Genomic DNA, 20,517 nt, shown 5'->3' on the forward strand with positions numbered 1-20,517 from the left:
CGTTACCTGCCGCGCTCCAGGCTGTGGCCGTTAAAAGGCTCAGTGGCAGTCAGGCAGCTGCACTACCTGTGGGAGAAGGCATAAAGCCTTAAAAGAAAGAGGATTCATGACTTAAGTGACAATCAGGAGCTCATTGTCCTGACAGGACTAATACTTCTGCTTGAGGTTTTAGTTCTAGGTTAATTTGTTCTTAAACTTTCAATCCGGATTTAATTTTATGCTACCCTTTCCAGTTAAGTATTTAGGAGCCTTTCATAGCCTAAAAGGTCAGTGATGTAATGCTGTTATTTGATTGCTATTACTGTTGAATACGTGCAAGGGATGAGAAGAATGCTTTTCATGTAGTATGGGCAAGACAGAAGTTATTGCAAAAATTTGATAAAATTTTAGCTCATGCTCAGCTGGGTGGTGCTGCTAAAAACAGTCAGTCTCATTCATCCTTGAACAATTAAACTTTCTGGAAAACAGACAGACTGGAAGAAACCTGCTCAGAAAAACTTGTCTTTGTGCCTCTGTAGAGAACAAGCTACATGTTTCTCTGTGGTCTTAAGCCCTTTCCCTAATTTGTCTGACTTGAATGAAGCACTAGGCGTGCCTTGTTCCATTGGATTCGGGAAATGCTCTGTTTGTTGGATCAATTTATAGGACGCTATTGGGGTTTACCCAGGTTTTTGTTTGATGACTCAATGCAAGATTTGGTTCATTTGTTGTTTTTATTTCTCTCCAGGCAGACAAATTGTTGAAAGCTCTGAAACAATACTTGAACAGAACAAAAGAAGGAAACGAAAATATGGTAATATATGATGAATCAGTCATTCTTTTTGAGAGACAGATCTAATTTCATAACTAGTAGAGTAGGGCATACAGTGGAGGTTGGTTTTTACTATGATGTGAACTGTAATAAACTATATTTTTTTTAATAACGCCTTTAATTTAATGCACTCACGTACTGATAGAAACGTATGTGCCAATATTACCTTTGTGGCCTCCTGTATGACCTGAAGCTGACTTCCTTTCAGCTGCTGAAATTAATGATGTATTTTTCAGCATCAGTACAAAATTATTTTCTGTAAACACTAGCATTTAATTTAACTTGTGTTGAACAGATCTGAATTCTTGCCTGTTTAGCTCCTGACATTAGTCAGTACCAAATATAAGAATACTCTGTTTATTTTGCATGCCTAGATGAAAGGGACTAGATACTCATCGGAAAACACTGTGCACTTACTGCAATTTCATTATGCTGACACTACAATGAAAATGACACAACTGTGGAGAGTATTCCACAGCAGCATCTAAATCTGGGAGGGTCGCAGTGTCGTGCAGATCAGATATCAAACATAAAGCATGAGGGCTTTAATAGTCTTATTAAAATGCTATGCAACAGAACAACTGTAGGGTTTCTTTTTTAAAAAAATCTTTTTCTTTTATTCAAACAATGAGCTTTGATGTTTAGGGAAATTTAGATATTGCCAATTTTTTGATGACTGTGCTACTAAATGTGTGAAATACTTTTTCCAATAATAAAATTAAAAGTGTCTCTTTGGAGTACCTAATTTATGTTTGTGTCAGATATGTTCCACATTATAGTATTTTTCTGCTACAGGACTCTGAAAAAAGTGCATCTGCTTCCATTCAATTGGATGAACTGAGCAATCAGGAGGAAATCATGCCTGCTTCGACATCTTTTATTACAAAAAGACATGGTAAAGGAAAGAAAAACAGAAAAAGGAGGAGCTTCAATGAGGAAATTACCAGTGAAGAAAATACAGAGCTTTCTGATGAGAAACAGGTGATTTGCATTGCTTGTGTGCTTTTGCGTGCTGGCATAACTTCACTTCCCCTAAGCATAACTTAAACACATTTGATTTTTTTCTACTGCTATTTAGCAGGTGGTGTACATTTTTACACCTACATATGTATGTGTGTGCGTATATAAGAATTTAATCTGCAAACATTCTGGTACTGGTCTTCTGCAGTCCATAGCACTGATTTTTATCTATCTCAAGTATGTGCTATTCTATAATAAACAGTGATTACTTGTTAGTTGTTACTTCAAGGAAATACATTAAATTCCTCTAAGAGTTAAACAATTCCAAACATTATCTGAACACAAGACTGCTTTCACTAGATTATCATAGCATTGTGAATGTTAGTCTAGTTTCAGAATTTATCTGAAGTAATGCTGGTTTTGCTATCTTCATATAGAAAAGATTAACAGAATTTTGATGATTGCCTAAACCTCACAAATTTTTAATTCCTGCTCTTCTCTGTGGGTTCTTTGTTCATGGGTTGCATGACTGAAGGAGGGGAAGTTTCAAAGTGAGATGAGGTAGAATAACTTTTCTCTAGAATTACATGCAAGTAGGGAGTGAATGAAGAACTGTGTTAAAGGCTTACTGATTTGGAGGAGGAAAACGAGAAAATGAGTGTTAGAGAATTGTACAGTAACTAAAGCTACAATAGTAAAAAGTTACATAGCCAGTGAATTTATCCTTACTTGCAAGTAATAAACTTTTGTCAATAAAGGCAGTTTTATACTAAAATGTTAGAGCTGTGCAGGAAAAATCTTTCTAATATAGATCTGTTTGTGAAATAACAGGATAAGTACTTCACAGGTGAATTCAGGTTGAACTTCCTGAAGTCTCTTGCTCAACCTCCCAGTCAAAGCAGGGTCAACTGTGAGGTTTGACCACAATGCTTAAGGCTTTATCCAATCTGATACTGAAAACCTGTAAGTATGGAGGCTACACAACCTCTCTGGTCAACCTGTTCCACCGATTAACTGTTACTCAAAGCAACAGCCTTTCTTGATATCCAGTTGGAACAAACTGTTTAAATGAAGTATGTTTTAACTGCAGGAGCATTCTGAAATGAAAGAAAACAAAGTGCCTCAAGCTAAGCAAGAAAAGAGACAGAAGATATTAAATAATGATGAACAAGAAACTGAAAAAAGAGCTGTTGAGAATCCAGGGATGGATGCTGATCAGAAAGAACAACCAGAGAAGACTTCTACTAAAAGTAGTAAAAATGAATGTAAGTGGAAAATTAAAGTAATTTTAGTAATGTGTATGATTTAAAATGCACATTTTGTTCATTTTATTGTAGCGGCAAAGATTTTTTTTTTTGGTGGTCTGTTTGGTGATTAGTACCTTATTTGGGGTTACCAGAAAAAAAAATCTGTCTTGTTTGAGTTTGTGTACTTCTTTGTTAAACTAATTGTAACACAACTCCACCAATTCTACAGTGTACAAATTCTGCTGGCTTTGACTTCAGAATTCTGGACCTGGTGTTTTTCGTGAAGATGTTCCTGAGAGTCTGAGTGTGTTTGAGTCTTGCGACTCATTTAGGATCTGTGCCTTTTGGAATATCCCTGAGATGCTACTTATCTCCTTTAAAAAGTGGCACAAAAATTGAGGCAGTAAGATTCATGCTGGCCTTGTAGTTTGTCAAGTCATGCTGTTACTGCCATACCATTTAAGAGGCTTCTGAGAGACTTGTGATGTCTATTCCAGCTGATGTTTTTATTTCTCAAAACTTAAACCCATTTTGAGGGGATCTGGTGTGTTTTAGAACAAATACTTTTAAAAAGGAGTTCTAGGAGTTCTAACAATTTTGTCTAATCTTGCTGTACCAGGTGCTGCTCAGCATGCAAAAGGAAAGATCCCTGTATATGTAGGCCATGCATCTAGGCCTGGGACAACAGGAGGGAAAGTTACTACACCAAGTAAGATAACCTACCATCTAGATTTATTGTCTGTGTGTGAAGGGAGACTTAGACTTTAAGTTTTTTACAACTCAGATTTCTATTTCTGCTTGAAGAACAGAACACCCTTTCTTCAAAAAGCAAGCAAAAAAAAAAGTCCCCACAGGCTGCATTTTAAGGTCTGTCTTCTAATGTGTAAATTCATGGTAGTAAATGACTCACACGTATGTTAGAAAACTGGTTTATTGAGCGCCTTGCTATCTTTTGGATACAATACTTGCAGTTACTTCACGATTTTCAAAACAACAAAGAGCAGGAAGACATGCTATTACTCCTGCTTCTTTAGTTTTCACTTTATAAACACTACTGTTATGATGTATTACTACATATGAGCTCATTTTCATCACTTTATAAAATACATTCATTTGTTTAAAATTTGGGAGCCCCCCCCCCCCTTTTTTTTTTTTTTACTTCAAAACCTTTTTTTTTTTTTAACTGCAGAACTGGAGGTTTGGACTAGATGATCTCTAAAGGTCCCTCTAATTCTCCAGAGCATGCACCAGGTGACTGGCTATGTAGCTGGTGAAGCAGATCCTGTCATACTGTTTGGTTACCTGTGTAAACGCAGCCTTTAATTAGAGGAATACGTTGTATTTTTCTGAAGCCATAACTATAGGTGTTGCAAGATTCTTCTGTTAAGTAGTAAACTTCTTTAGGACATTATCACATTTGTGATTCTTCCTATTTTTGGAACTACTTAGACTTTAAAAAGTTGCATGAGGCTTACTTCAAGAAAATGGAATCTATTGATGACTACATCGAGAGGAAGAAGAAAATGACTGAAAACTGCAACAATTCTCTTAGTGAAGTCAAGGTAAGTGATAACACGGGAAGGTATCCATTGTTCCTATATTCATTTATCTCCCGAGTCTCTCTGTAAAAGTCTTGTAGAGTCTTTAGAGCAGCAAGCAGCTGATCACGTTGTCCATACAGTGGAGCGTTATGATCAGTGAGATTTACTGCATTCCTATATAACTAGTTCTATACAGTTATTTGTATATAACTTGTATAGTTATATACGCTTTTCTATAGATATTAACAGTGTATGGCTACAAATAGTTATAGGAACCAATAAGTAACTTGTCAGTTTTGAGTAAAAATAGTTGTCACAACTACTTTTGTAAAGGATCATCTGGAGCTTTTGTTCACAACTCTTTGAATTGCTGCAGAACTTCATGAAGAGGATGGGTTATTTTTCAGAGTGGGAATTAAATATTAAGTTCTTCTTTTATCTCTCAAAGAACCATTGCCCAATGGCTGCTTATGACTCTCCTTTAAAATACATGCAATGTATGTTTTTCTCAGTGGTCCCGGCTCTCAGGTTTTGTATTTCACACTTGCATGGGTGAAAGCTGCTAACAGGGCCACTGTGAGTGTGGCAGACCTTAGAAAATGTACAGTAATGTGTCTATGAATAAATATGTCAGTGGACATATCAAATCAGTAACACTGCAGCTCCTGAATGCTACATTTCTCTTGTCTATGGCGTACAGCGTATCAGTGCATACTTAAGACAAATACTTTTGGCAGGTTCTGACCAAAAAGGCAGATCAGTTAAGAGCATCAGAAAAAGGCACTCCAAATAACAATTCTAAGGTATGTGTTTTCAGGACAGTGTAATAATAATAAATCTACTTATGTTTAAAGTATGCTTTTAAAGGGGAAAAATAGGGGAAGAGACTGTATTTTTCTGATTCACTGTACATTTTCTTTTCCTCTTAACTACTTCTCTGAAATTTTTAGCAGTGTGCTAACTCTTTATTTTCCTTTCCTTAGAAACCAACCAGTGGCAAAACATCTTTATTCAGCCCAAATCCAGGAAGAGGCACACTCTCCAGCACCTGCACTCCTAGTAATCTCCAGCGCTCACCAAGCAGTTCTCTGAATGCTTCAAAAAGGAGTGCTTTATCTGGGAAATCTTCATTTAATCCGTCTGTCCTTTCAACAACCAAAATGAATGCCAGGTAAAAAGAGCAAACCAAAACTACCAGTTTGGTAATTGGTACGATGCACATGAGATAATTGATGCTGACTGCGATGTGACTACGCTATTTCTATTCCAAACATCAGCCACAGAAGACTAATTCAGATTACTAACTTTCAGTCTAGCTTATGGCTGGCTCAAGCCTTTCGGTGGTGTTGCTATCTTGATTCTTCATTTTGATGTCTGATGACAGAGGAATCTTGCCTTTCTTTCAGCTCTCATGTTGCTAAACCAACCAAGCCAAATGACTTTTCTTCTCTTACTGTGTCAGGTTTTCCCTTTTGTCAGGCAACATAATAGTCTGTTATATCTGAGTTAATTTATATCTGGGATAACTTAACCAGAACCACATGCAGTATTCCATGTGAAACTTGCGATGTACTCATCTTTTGGGGTTTTTTGGGTACTCTTTTCCTTCCCCTCCTGCACTCCTCCCTTCCATGTCACAGCAGGGTCTCATCTTGTGATTGACTACTAAAGCAGATTGTTTCTAGATTAAAGGAACCAAGGTGACATCAGAAAGTCGTGACAAATTGCTAAATGAATGGGCTCATACTCAAATGTTGTTAAATCCAATCTCATTTCCTTTTAAAATACCACGTTCACTTCATTATTCCTACACAGTAATCTAATTCTCTCTTATGTTAATATATCCTGAACTTTTTTATTGGTAAATTTTATTAGCTTATTACTAATTTTTAAGTCTTGGACAAACACCTTTTAGAACAAGGAGTCAAAAGGACAGCCTGTACGGTACTGCATTGACAAATGCCCTTTTGCCCAGTTTTCTTTTCAGTGAAAGTTCTTGTCTCTACTCTTTCTTTGTTGGTTTCTAACTATTGTACTAATTCCAACTTTATTCAGTTTACTGAACTTTCCACAGTGACCAAAGTTCAAATTTAGACATTCTATATATTACCCTTATGCTTTTTTCCCTGCTGGTTACTCTTGGGTCACAGTTGTGTTAATTTCTTTCTATTTTTTCTGGTAACATTCACTTCTCAACTTTGGCATGCCAAGGTTAGTATACCTGCCAGGACTTTTCTGTCCCTGAAGAAAGGTGGAGGGGTGTGGGTGTGGGGGTGGGGGTGTGTCTGTGTGTGTGTTAAGTATAGTTGCAATTATTAAGTCCGTGTGACTTCTAATATTGACAAGTACTAAGAAATAATGAGACGACTGGTAGTTTTTGCATGCAGTTCTGCTATTCAAAGGTCAAGATTACAGATCCCTTGTAAAATCAAGCTTATGATCTTACTGGCTTTGTTCCTATTTCAAGCGTGCTATCTTTAATTTCAACAGATAACAACAAATGAAAACAATATTCATTCTGCCTCTGGTTGGATGATCTTTGTCTCCACTGCAGCCCTGCTTGATTCTTAGCAATTTGTAAACAAAAAATAACACTTTTAGAATTTGCTTTCATTTGTCCAAAGATGTGCTGATGTGGATCTTGCAAGCTGCACTTCATCTGTAAACTTACTAGCCCTCAAAACACAGCTTTCTTCAACAGTTACTTACTGTCTTTCCATACCTTAAAGGTTTTCAGCTTATTCTTGGTAGCTTTTTGATAAGGCTATTACTTCATTCAAGATTTTTGAATTTTCTTTTGTATGTTTATATGTATATATGTGTGTGTGTATGTATGTGTGTGTGTATATATATATGTATACATACACACATTAAAAATGTGTATACACACATACATAGTGCATGTGTGTGTGCCTTGGTACGCAGGTAACTTCTGTGTTTTGAATAAAATTTCTGGCTTCTTCCACTTGTAGATTTTTGAGTTCTAGAATTGTGCTAGTTATTTTTCTTTTAGTTTTTATTAATTTCAATTTTCAAATCAGCAACATTTTTGTTCATAATGTCTTACTACAGAATCCAAATCTAAAGTAAGTCATATCTGTTGGTGAAGAAAGCTACTAGGTTATTGCACACATAAATATATTTGCTCTCCAAAACAACAAGCAAGCCAGTTCTTTCTAATTCCTTATATTGCTTACTGCTATTGATGATGGCTTATAACTTGAAAACTGCCAGCAAAGGTGTTTTTAGTGCAGCACATGCATAAGCTGTGACCATACGATACACAGTAAAATGTTCTACTTGTGAGAAAGGTAGAACACAGAACCCTCTGTATTCAGCCACATTGCTTATATTCCTTGTAGATGACTAATTTTGTCTTCATGTTTCTAATAATTTTTAGGTTGTCAGAAGCCACAAAAGAGAATGAGCATAAACGCTCTCTTACCAAAACTCCATCTAGATTGTCTCCATACTTTGAGATCTGCACACGTGAGAGACAGAAGAGCAGCAAAATAATAAGTCAGAAGAACAGCAAAAGAAATGCAAAAAATAATGATACGACTGCATCAAGGGGTAAAGTGGATGCTAAATATTTGGCTGTTTCAGATCAAGACTTTTTTGTCTTATTGAATTATTCTATACGCTTTTATATTCTAATGTCATGTAGACGCAGGTTTTAATTTGACTGATTCTTTAGAAACTGCAGTAGTTCCTTTGTTTCTTTTGGTTTCCAGTGTTTTGACTAAAATGGTTATGTGGTAAGACTTTAAACATGTGGTACCTAGCTACCTAGAGAAAAGCCCAATACAGGATGTAGGGTATAGAAATCATTCTAGACCTTTAAGGGACTACGTAGCAAAAGACTCGCATAACAAGTACGGGGAGATCCTGTCTACAGGGAGAGCAGTTCCTGATTGATGCCTTCTCAGAGGTTTCATTCTCCTTGTGGGGTTGGCATGCACCAGGCTTTTAGCTGTGTTTTAGGCCAACCTGTTTATTATCTGCCTCAGCAACCCTGGTTAACCCAGGAACTAAAAGAGCAGAAGTCTTCTGATTACTAAACCTCTGCATGAGCACAGCTATCCAACAGCTGATACCCTAGCATCCACGGGTACATTAGCACAGGTCAAGGACCCAGAGTTGCCTGCCTTGTATGAAAATACGGATTTTTTTTCTTTTAGGGGGAAAAAAAGTTCCACTGCTGATCAGAGCTGGTGTGTTCTGGGATAATGCTGCTTTTTTTCTTAATGTGAAAATCCACTTGGTTCCAAATAAGCCCAGAAACTACGAAACATAATTTGCTTTGCAGGATTAGAAAAATACATGGAGCTATACCTGCTATTATGTAGCATAATCAGAGCAAAAGGGCTAATTCTCTACAACTCTTGCTCTCTCCAGACCTGAAAGCTCCCTATTTCAAGTGTGCTGTATTTGTGCAATTCTCTCTTTAGCGGTAGCAGACAGTAGCATTTAATGGCTCTTTAGTCTTGATAGTAGCGTGCTGGTCTTCACAGGCACCTTCCAACTTGCTGTGTACGGGGATGTCCTTGCTATTGTAATTGTGTCATATCTCAATTCCTTTTGTAGTTATCACTCCCTTCAAGTTTGCAGCTAACTCTGCAGAACCCACAAGCACAAAGAAGGCATTTGATCTCAAAGAAAGCCTGTCGAGGCCACTTCGGTATCAGCCACATAAAGGTACCGTGATCCTGTGCAGTCTATATTGGTCATACTCAACTGCTCATAAAGTCATTGATGCAAACCATGATACAGCAAAGTTTTCAGCCTCTTTTCCTGTTCCTTTCCCTTCCTCTCTGGATTCCCACACAGTCTGTGGACTGATGTTATATTTCTACTTAATATATGCTTTAAGAACCTCCCTACTGAAGAATCAGTGTTTGACCAGAATCGTCATGAGTATAAAAATAAATATCCTCGTATTCCACTGAATAGATAAATGTACATGAAATATGAGAGATTCCTTTACCAAATGAGGCTTGTGTCTATTTTATTTTTTTAAGTGCACTATTGTGTGACAAGCTGAACTATGTGTGGTCGTAAGTAGTCACCTGTTGCTACTTACAGAAAAACTACCTGTAGGCAATGGACTGGTGAAACTGGTAACAGCTGAGAGGTGTTTCATCTTAAAGTCAACTAGCGAAGAAAAGAGGCTTGCTAGTATAAAACTCCAGATATGTTAAGCACATGATTACTAAACTATTAATTGTCACTCTTTTTGCCCCTTAACTGTAGGACGACTGAAACCTTGGGGAGAACTTAAAGAAAATACTGTCCCAAAAAAGTCTGCTGGCAGCAAGGTCTCTTCACATATGAAAGATTACAAACAGCCACATCTCCAGACAAGGTTAGTAGCCCATTAGCTTTTTATAAATAGTGTTATTTCAAGTAATGTGACGGCTCATCTGTCTTTTCAGGATTTAAACATGCAGTTCTGTAAAGAATACGTATATTGATGTAATTGTTGTCTCCAGTAGTGTGTCTAGTATGAGAAAAGCCAACAAAGAGGACAGCTCTGAATCCAAATAGCCTTTTATTCTGTGAAAGCTAGCGATTCTAGCATTTGGAGATTTATCTGAACCTTGGAAGAAGCTGTGACTATTGACGTGTTGTTACCTTGAATGTTAGACCTGTACTTCTAAGCACAAGTCTTTTTCCTGGAAGTCTGGATTCAGACCAAAACAGCTGTTTGCCCATGGCAAATGCAGCGTACTGGTTAAATAGGTTCATACTCCTTTGCTTGTTTGTGTCTCTACCTTTAATATAACTTGATATGGTCTTGTTTCTTCTTGCCCTCCAGGGATGAAAGGCGTGAGAAACATGAGGACGAGAGGAAAAAAAACAAAACTCGGATTTCTGGAAACCATAGAGGAATATCCATAGGTTAAAAGGAATAAGAAATACGAGAAATCACTGTAAATACTGTTCTTGCCATGTAAAGACTTGTGTTGTCTGTGTATTGCTCAGGTTGCTATTAGTTAGTGTAAGTTAACAAAATTCTTCTGCTGTTCAGTTTTATGATGCTTTAAGAAGTTACGGTACCTTATTTAAAACTGTTGTTATTGTTACTTTTTAAATATACATAGAAAAGTTGTTTGGATTTTTTATCCAAATTATATATATTATAAATTATAAGTTAATTTAGTAGTTATAATCTCAGGTAGAATTTTGAGCAAATAGTTGTTTCAGTGAATTTAGTGTCCCATTATCTACATGCTGAAATGTCAAGAATATGCAATATTTTTTTAAACTTAATGGGAGAAAATAAATACTTTGTAAATAGTTTATCACCGGTTGTATGATCTAATGTTTTATGTGCACCTACCTCCTTTGTGTAGCACTAGTTTTGTTCACACTCATATTTACTACTCACTGTCTCTTTTCGTGAAGAGTCTTCCTTACTGACCAGTCTGCCTACCACTTTATGAATGTACATGTGTTCTGGTATCTTTAGAAACGGTAACCATCACTCCTCTTTTCCTCTTAAGCTATTTAATTCTGTGCAAGAGGAAAAGGTACACTGCTTCAGCTTGCTTTACTGTGGCCTCTTCCATATGAAATACAGGTACATTTAATGTTTGTAAAGCATACTTAAATAAGGGTACTGCAGAGGAGGTCAGGGCTTTGATTAGACTAAGTTTGTGACAGCTGAAAGGAAACCATTCACCACTTGTTCTTTAAGGTGTTTCTCAAATTACAGGATTGAGGTATTGAGCTTCTGTGCCACTACCTGAGGCTGTGACTTCTTATAACACAGCTGAGTTGAGCTAATTGCACACATCAGAAAAGAATGCTCTGACTTGCCCTTGGTGCTAAGCAAGCTGAGCTGGGCCTCTTCAGGGAGCAGACAGTGCTGGGGGTTTACCCTCTGCCCACCCTTGACACATTACTTCTGTTCAACAACCTCCGCTCTGTAACACTGGGACGATGGTCAACACCTCTAAATGAAAGGTCAAGCCCACTGCATAGCTACTGTTTCAATCTCGGCACTGGCAGCTTTTTCTTTTCTTAGTTATTCAGAAGAGCCAAAGCTAAAGGTTGAAATACTTCTGCCTTTTCCACTTCTGGTGCTGCACATTGTACATTTCAGCAGCTGAGACACACTAAAGCACTGTTCCTCAGGGTATTAATTTTTGTCATACTTCATCAGTTTAAAACTAGCGGGTATGAGTGTTCTACAACTACCGATGAACAATACAATGTAGAAAATAACACTGCTGCACAAAAAATAACTACAACAAGCTCATGAAATAGTTTTATTTCTGCAGAGGTCAGGAGAGAAGCCAAAACTTACCCAGTTAACAGTTACTATTTTGTAAGAACACATCACAGCTCTCTTCAAGCTATGTTTCAGTCCATGTACATGCAGTCTTTCCAGAATTCTCTATTTGGCAGCCCAGAGATGCCAGCAGTGTCACTCTGGCCAGATAAGTAGTCAACACTTCACGTGCTTATCTCTTCAATGTTTACATAGAATCTTCAAGTTGTTACAAGCCATATGTTAAGAAGTGTTTTATAAAAATGAACCAAGCATCTCAGGAATGTCCCAGAGGACACCAGCCCAACTTAGACTGGTGTATTCTTGTCATACATTTCATAGGCAAATTCTTCTGTATGAGCTCTATCGTTTAGCAGACCAATAAAATCAATCTCCAGCTGGAACGGACCATCTACTTTATCTCCAATGGTGAATCCAAGGGCACTAATCTAATTAAAAGATACATAAGTTAGAACAGTATTTATAATGTTGTAATCAAACACAACTGTATCTACCGCTTCCATATTTTACAAGCAATTCATGGCCATTTACTTTAAACTGGTATTTGTTCACTACCACATGTTCAATATAGACCCCCATGGGAAACTGCTTCACCTTTGCTTTTCTACTGCTGTGTTGAAACCTTCAACAGAAGTGGCAGGAGCCTCAAGCAACACTGCAATTCCTACCCTTCAGTGTTTGTGCAGTGCCAGTTTCATCATGATTGGGTGGACAAATGCATTTTCATAGTCTTACAATCATTTTGGGAGCAGGAAACACAAACAATGTAATTAAGGATGGAAGGGAACTTTCATTCCACATCAAGTATAGCGTTAAAATACGCCAAACCGGACATTTTAAAATGCATGAAACTTTGTTACTGAGTTTTATGTTAAGGCAAGGTTCTTAGCCATTGTTTCCCAATTAGAATAATGTTATTATATCTAAGAACATTCCTCACTCCTTTCAGCTGATGTTCTCCTCACCACTATTCCAATTTTAAAAAAATATTTAAAAAAAACCTAAAAAACTGCATAAAAGTGTGTGTAGCTCAGGAATGCTTCCTATAAGCTCATAGCTTGCCTGAAAACTCTCAGTTCTTACATGGCACCAGCCACCTTTCAGCGACTCCAGTGCCAGCAGTTCTCAAACAAGCTGGCTCACCAGTGGCACACCACCTACCAAACTCTAGCTGCCCCTAAGTGTAGGCTGAGGCTAAATATATATTGCAAATGTCTGCTAAATAAATAACAGAACAAAGCTGTTTCTGACTCTCAGATAATCCTAATGTTTTAAATGCTGTCTCTGCCCTAGAAGCAAGATCTACAATCAGCCCCTTGGCTTGCAGAGCCTGGAGAGTTTTTAAAGCTTCACCTTTCTGGTCCATGTTGTTACAGATGACTGTAGGATTCACCTGAACTCTGCTCTGAAGAATCCATTCCTTTCCAAGCCCTAGACACACTGGCTATTTCCTGCTTCTTTCATCCCATTTAACACCACCTTTCCTCTCTCCTGGGAAAACATATAGTAGTACCATGAGGGGCCAGGACATTTTATCAAGATTTCTTTAATTGCCTTCACACCCCTTCCCCTATCTTTAGGTTTCTTTAAAATACATCTGTAAAATTATACTTCATATGATATGCAAGTACATAGTTTTTATTGCGAAATGCTAAGCGTACTATAACAATAAATGAAATTAAGTGGGGGGTGCTGAGATCAAATACTGTTTTGTCCTTTTAACTTGGAAATATTTTTAAACACCCTGTATGCAACTTTGTTGTCATTAACCACTGCGAAGGATTCTATATTCTAAACCCTGATAAATTCTTTAGTGTCTCAATTTAAACATGGGCATTTTAGAATAACTCTCTTCCATGATATATTTTTTCCTTGTAGTTAGTCCACCTTCTTCATATTTCTCATACTTGCTTCCTACAGCCTAAATTTATTCTGCCTTGAAACAGATTGCCCTCGTGCTGCTGATCACTGAATTGCCCTCAAATATTTTTGTTTGTTTTAATTAAGGCAATTAGGAACTGAAGGCAACATTCCAAGTGACTAACAGAAATTCAAGTAATAGGCCATTTATTTCCTCCCCAGATATATTGCTGACATTGTTTTCCTTTTAGTAGTCACTGGGTATTAAGCTGCCCTCAGTTAAATACAGGAGGGTCTGAGGTTGGTTTTTCTTGTAGGAGTTTCTTTTGTTGAGGGGATGTTTGTTTTTCAAGTCACTGAAATCTGAAAGGGGGGAAAAAAATACAGAAACAGTTTCTTCATGTCTCTCACCATGAATCGGTGAATTACTTTAACTATTTGCAGAAATGAAAAAAAATACTCAACACACTCATTTAATACTGAGACTAGAAAGACTGAAAAAAGCCCTAAAAAGGAGCCTATAAATACATCAGTTTACTGCTCACCATCAAGGTCATCAATAAAGTCTCATTAGATGATATCCCTTACAGTCTTCTGACAGGAAGTGGCAGTACTGTGCCAACCTGCATTTCAGATTTATTGTTCACTTTGATCACTTCTCAAAAAGTTCTGTGTGGTTTTGCTTGTTTGTTTTGGGGTTTGGGTTTTTTCTTGAAAAGCCAAGATGCGAGTTGTTTCCTTGTTATATATATCTCTTAAAATGTTTTTGGAGCGTCTTTGAAGTAGACTGCCACTGCTAACACAAAGTAGGATAATTAAAATGCAAAAGCAAGCACACAATAAATACCTTATACCAAGAAGAGGCCCTTCAGTTTCAAATTCACAGACATGAAAGGATTTGTAAGTTATCTATACCAGGACAGTATAATCGTAAAGAAAATTGCAGAGAGAAAAAGCCTATAGAACACTTGCCTTGTCTAACCAGACAGGATGCTGGTTATCCTGGACTCTTCCCCGACTGGAGAGAAAGAATTTGGAGAATGGAATCTGACAGAAAACCAAACCAAACCAGAATTTAGTATCGCCAGTACATAGAATAAACACTTAATAAAACAAAAGCCTGCCTTAGTAAATGAAATAATACTCTGCTACATGTGGTACCAGCACTAGTCAGGTACACAGAACTGCCACGAAGAAGTGGTCCACATGAACCCTTTCATTAACCCTTTGCAGCCAGCTCCAGCCCCACACTGTTCTGCGGTGGCTGTTTGTAGCTGTCACATAGGACTGTCACCCTGTTAGGACACAGCAAGAGGCTGCAGCACAGAAGGTGGCTGTTCACATCAAGAATATTGCTTTCCAATCACGTGTCAATATCAAATCGAAATTAATGAGAAGTCTAGCATGCATGTATGCTGACAGCTCGTCTGTACCCAAACTGTGTGTTTCATAGTGCAAACTTCATACTGAGACATCAGTACTCCAGCAAAGAAGTTCAGAATAATGTAAAAATTACTCTGAATGCAGCAGGAGCAGGAAAGAGGACGGGCTGTGGCAAGAGATAGGAAACAGGAGGGTTGGCTGGTGTGGGTGAGAAGAAAACATGCAAGCCAGCAACAACACAATGATTTTCATCCTCCTGACTCCTCATCATTGAAAGAATGGGCTGTCCTCAGATGACTGGACAACAGCGCTGTGAAGCACCGAACGCCAATTCATAAGGATGGACAAGGATCGTAAGGATGTTTAATGTTGTCATCAGCAAATTACTAAAGTTCCCTGTGTTTCATCAGAAAAGAGCCAAAATTCCTACTTCTTAAAAATTATTATTTTGGGTCACAGATGCAAAGGCCATAAATGACAAACCACACCTTTGACTCTCTGTCTAAGCAAAACCTGTCGCAGGGTACAGATCCTACACCAACCTACATCCACTGGCATTACAGGCAAAATGGTCATCACAGAGAACATTCCTGGCAGTACCTGCTATGCCTCAGTTGCTCTATCTATTCCATGACTCCAGCAGCAGCCAACAGCAGACATTTAGGTGAACGCGTGGTGGATCAAATTGTTAATGCAATTGACACAGCGTGCCCTCCCACAACCCAGTGAGTGACAGTTTTGGGAACTCCCAAGCCAAGGGCACAAGCCTGTATGAGGATGCACAGCAGAAACAACGCTGAATGGACAGCAATAGCAACAAACTGTGACTGGTGAAAAAATTCCCCTTCCCCAGAGCTCTGGCCAGGACCTCAAGACAATCTCTTTAGTTTGAAATATTCATTAGATCACCTTTATTTCCTCCCAGTATGGGCCTCCACGGGTGAACATGAAGTAGTTGTAGAGGTCATCCTTTTGATGAGAGAAGTAAGGGTCTGTATAAATGTTTACCATCCAAGGCCTGCCGTCGCCACGGACACGTAAATACAGACTGTTGAAGTTCGACCAGTCATAATACTTCTTCCTAGCAAAAGATCCCTACAAATTATTAATAAATATAATTATTCCTCCTTAATAAAGGGAAATTTCCATTACGAAGAACAGAGCACTATTGCTTTGATCGCTGCCCTCATTGTTACGTCAATTAATATCTACTGCGATACAGTGAAACCTGGGTTACTGTCCAATCATACTAGCTGCTGATCTCACTAAATTCCCTTCAGCACCGTATTAGAGCCCACAAATTGCAGTATCACTGCTCTGAGGACTCTGTTTTAATTATAAACCCCAATCTTGTAACTATTAGAAAATTCCCTACCAGGCAAGTACACAAACCCTACAGTGATGGATCAGTAGTTCATTAAGTTTAATACTCTGTGGCCAGTACTAGATTATTCAGAAGTGATTACAAGAAATTGAAGAAGTGGGATAATTTATCCCCTGTGAAAACTTCCCTTATTGATGACAGACATAAGCACTGGAAGCATTTAACATTTTCTCCTGGTTTCAGCTAAATAGAACTGATTTTCTATTTAGTGACTTTACTTTTCAGCTCAGTCTCTTTTAAGTGGCTGAACTTGCTGAAAACAAGCAGGATGTTTTTTCCCAGACAGTGTGAACTGATAAGCTCAAGGTCAGTTGTCTCACCACGGGTGCTGTGCCTGTGCCCATGTGGGGGAAGCAGACCCAAACCTGACCAACAAGGTATTCCATCCCACATAGGTCACACTTCGTATAAAGCCAAGGGACCACGAGGGTCTTGACCCTTCCATCTCGGACCCTTCCGTCCGTGTTGATCCTGCAATGGCCGAGGTCTGAGCAGAACCCTACTGGTTCGTCTGCCTCTGATCCTGATTCGTGTGTTCCTGCATCAGGTCCCACTGCTGCTGAGTCTGGACTGAGACTTTTCCAGTGCCCTGCTCTGCAGAGCCTCTGGTAACGTATTCATCACTGGGGGAGTGTGGGAGGAGGATTTTATATCGGTTTTGTATATATATTTGTACATATCTGTATATATTTCATTATTTTCCTATTTACATTAATACTCTGTAGTATCAGTATTATTGTTTTATAAAACCTGTTAGCTTTATTTTCCAACCCGTAAAGTCTCTCTCCCTTATTCTCTTTTCTCTTCCCTTCTGGGGATGGGAGAGGGATTAATAGAGAGCGCCCAGCCCTAAACCACGACACATTTTCCAACACTTTTTGTGATTACCTGTGCATAATAATATGGATTGCAAGCATGTGCTTAATTGTCAACCACAATTTTTTCCAAAGATCTTAAAAGTCCTGGTGTTGCAATTTGCACATAGGCAGAACCAAAAGTCTTCAGAGAATTACACTGAGGTCACTTGCAGTGATGTGGGGCCAGCACCAGAGCTATTCTTGGCCAGAATTGCTTAAATCAAGTCAAAATTAGCACCAAAACCTCAGGTTTCCCCTTTATTTTACAGCACTACTATGGTTACCTATCAACCGTCCTTCTACCAACTCATCTTATACGCAACAGGATGAGGAAATCATAAATACATTAATACAAGGGTTGTGGCTACTTAATTTTATGGTTTATCCAGTTTTGAGCCTTTTTACTTAAATAATGAAGAGCCTTTGTATTTATGTTTTCACCCTCTGATTTCAAACTGCATTCTGAAAGAGACGGATACACCCCATTACTTCTGAACCAGGAGGTGAAAGTCTGAGTCGCATTTGCACAAGCCAGCAGCAGTCCTGGGAACTTCACTTGGGTAAGATTCAACTTGCCACACCATTCCCCTGACCCAGTGTCACCATTTTAACCACATTTGCCCATTGATTTTGCTCGCTCATATTCTCCGCTCTCCAAGTTTCTGGCTCAGAACAGATTTTATCGGTGTACTTGTGCCAAGTCACAAACAATAGAAAAAAATAAAAACGTAAGCATTTTATACACAGAATCAAAATGTTCCTTTGCTTTTAAAGGTTCTTAAAAATAAGGAATAAAATGGGCAGTATCTATAACAAGCACATCCATTTCTGGTTCTATTTGGCTCAATTCTGAGCTATCAAAGATTTCTGTCTCGGTTTTTCTGATGTACAGTAGCAGTCAGACCTTTAAAAACCACAATTCAAAGCATTATTTTCTGTTCCTGTGGAGGAAAAAAGATGAGCTCATTCACTTAAACCAAGTTTGATGAATAGGTCAAGCTAAAGCCCAGAAAATTTGTCCTTATGACAGATTCATTTAACTTCAAATTTACAGAGACTTCTATTTTAATCCTATCAGTTTGGGATATTAAAGTTCACTACAGATCTTTCATTTGCAAGGCATCTGCAAACAGAGCTCTCTTAATGAGTGGATGCCCTATTGTACACAAGTAAATGATCAAACATGTAACATTCCTCTTCTAAGAAAGGAAAACAAAATCCAATTAAAAGTTTAAGTTCCTTCCAGGTCAACAGATACAGCAGCAATTACATCCATGAAGGAATATCTAACACTCTTGGAAGTGATAAATTTCACTAGGACTGCACAAAAATGCTCTCCAATTAAATAACAGAAGCTGTGCAAACATGAAGCTGTACTTACCACTAGTGGTTTGGCTCTCATACTACAATATCCACTGTATTTTGTCTCCCCATCACGAGGTACTTCTGTATTGAGGGTTCCATAGAGCAGAGCAGCCTGGTCATTCCTACCCAATTTGAGGTAAACTTCACTTTTCCCTCCAATCTCTACATCAGAGGAAATAACCCATTTATTTAAGTCTTCTTGGCTCCGAAACTCCCACACCACCCTTGTCTGTTCCAGCAGGTACTGACTGAACGGACGGCCTTCAGGTCCTGTTAAGTGATCTTTGGTCTCCTTCTTCAGCATGCTTAGCTGAGTCTTTAGGACATCAATGATCTTCTTAAAACTGAAATTGATATTTTGCCAAGATGGTTTTTTCTCAGGCTGTGACCCTGGCCTCCTGTAGCTGCTATACAATTTGGATGTGGAATTGCTGAGGAGAGGTCCTAGTAAAGGGTGCAAAACCTTGTGCTTGCAGCATCTGCCACATAAGCAAGCACTGTTCAGCAACGTAATAGTCAGAGCCATATTGGTAAACTTCAGGAATTCACTTCCAGTAAGGTAATTAACGGGTTTGAAGTTAATTTAACAACAAAATTAGTACCCAGAGCTGCCTTACTTTAGCTACCGTAGTTTACTTCCACCTTTAATGAAAAAGAGAAAAGATAAAAAAATTACATATAGGATGCTTGTAAAAGTGTTTAATTTTGAAAAAAGACACTAAGTAGAAGTCTAAGCCATTTAAAAAAAATAACATCAGGTATTATACTTCAAACTTCTAGCTCACTTAATGATTTCCATCCTATGTGTTCCACCTGGCTGTGATGTGAAATACTCATGTAAATAAGACCATTTGGCTTATTCAATCTCTCTAAGAAATTTTGTATGTAAAATTAGACTTTCCCCTGTCTCCTTCACCCACAAAAGCTGTGGGCTTGGAAGCCCTACATAATTCTCAGTTACAAACTCCCATGGAGCATCGGTGGGACAGTTCTTTCCTTTTTCATGTTTTCCGTGTTTCAAATGTCTTCTTTCCCTCTTTCCCCTGCAAGGTGAGCTGGCATACAGAAGCTTGCTTTACACAGCATGAGACCTTATCAGGAAACCAGCCCGCATCTTTAAACAGCGACAGCACTTACTCTCCATCCCATTGTGGTCCATTACCCCAACACAACGTGTCTAAGCAGGCAGTAACATGTCACGTATTAACCAACACTGCAAAATCACTTGTGGTGAGCACCAGTTTCTTCTCTATATGCCACATACCTTCCTTTACACACAATAAAATTAATTATTATTATCCTTATACTCCAATTAAGTTAGGCACCGTGGACTAAAACCACATCGACGCAAGACACATTTTCTTTGTTGCACGCTCAACAAGATAGGAAGAAAGGTCCTAAAAAACAAAACCCGTGAGCAGGGTGACCGTGCCCTTGGGACTGAGGTGAGGGGACACACTATGAAAGTGGCAAGACCCTGAACAGTGACCCGGGCCACCTCTGAGCCCTGCCTGCAAGCCTGCCCCAAACCCACACTCAACCAGCAGGAAGACACAAAAAGCTGCAGCCTGCAGTCAAAACGGGAAATTTTAATAAATGTAACTTTTGCCCGATGTCTATCCCAACGCAACGTTCCACCAGTACGCCGATCTAAGGCCAGCCCCGATTTACCGCCCAGCGGTTACAAAACCTCAGCCTCCAGTGAGGGCCCCGCTTGCACCGCGCCGCACCGCACCCCCACAGCCTGGGCACTGGGCCCGGCTCCTGCCCGCCTTCCCCAAGCCCAGAGGGCAGAGGCGAGGCCGGGACGCG

The 20,517-nt window shown here is 38.7% G+C and overlaps 2 protein-coding genes across 2 annotated transcripts; one reads left to right on the forward strand and one right to left on the reverse strand.

Annotated features, from left to right (window-relative positions):
* Nucleotides 1-727: 727 nt before the first annotated feature.
* Nucleotides 728-10,465, forward strand: NUSAP1 (nucleolar and spindle associated protein 1; the record flags this gene model as incomplete). Its single annotated transcript, XM_010189833.1, has 10 exons — nt 728-793; nt 1,607-1,792; nt 2,862-3,036; nt 3,638-3,727; nt 4,468-4,580; nt 5,543-5,730; nt 7,960-8,132; nt 9,147-9,257; nt 9,813-9,924; nt 10,378-10,465. Coding segments are annotated over 10 exons (1,302 nt in total), but the record flags the coding sequence as incomplete, so codon positions are not given.
* Nucleotides 10,466-12,041: 1,576 nt separating this feature from the next.
* NDUFAF1 (NADH dehydrogenase (ubiquinone) complex I, assembly factor 1) lies at nt 12,042-19,349 on the reverse strand. Its single transcript, XM_010189831.1, has 4 exons — nt 18,722-19,349; nt 16,009-16,194; nt 14,689-14,763; nt 12,042-12,284 (listed from the first exon to the last, which is right to left on the reverse strand). Exons 1-4 carry the CDS (start codon nt 19,229-19,231, stop codon nt 12,144-12,146), a joined length of 912 nt encoding a protein of 303 aa, XP_010188133.1. The 5' UTR covers nt 19,232-19,349; the 3' UTR covers nt 12,042-12,143.
* Between the last annotated feature and the right edge of the window lie 1,168 nt (nt 19,350-20,517).

Source organism: Mesitornis unicolor, unplaced genomic scaffold, assembly GCF_000695765.1.
Source record: "Mesitornis unicolor isolate BGI_N332 unplaced genomic scaffold, ASM69576v1 scaffold46838, whole genome shotgun sequence".
In the NCBI taxonomy this organism is placed as follows: Eukaryota; Metazoa; Chordata; class Aves; order Mesitornithiformes; family Mesitornithidae; genus Mesitornis; species Mesitornis unicolor.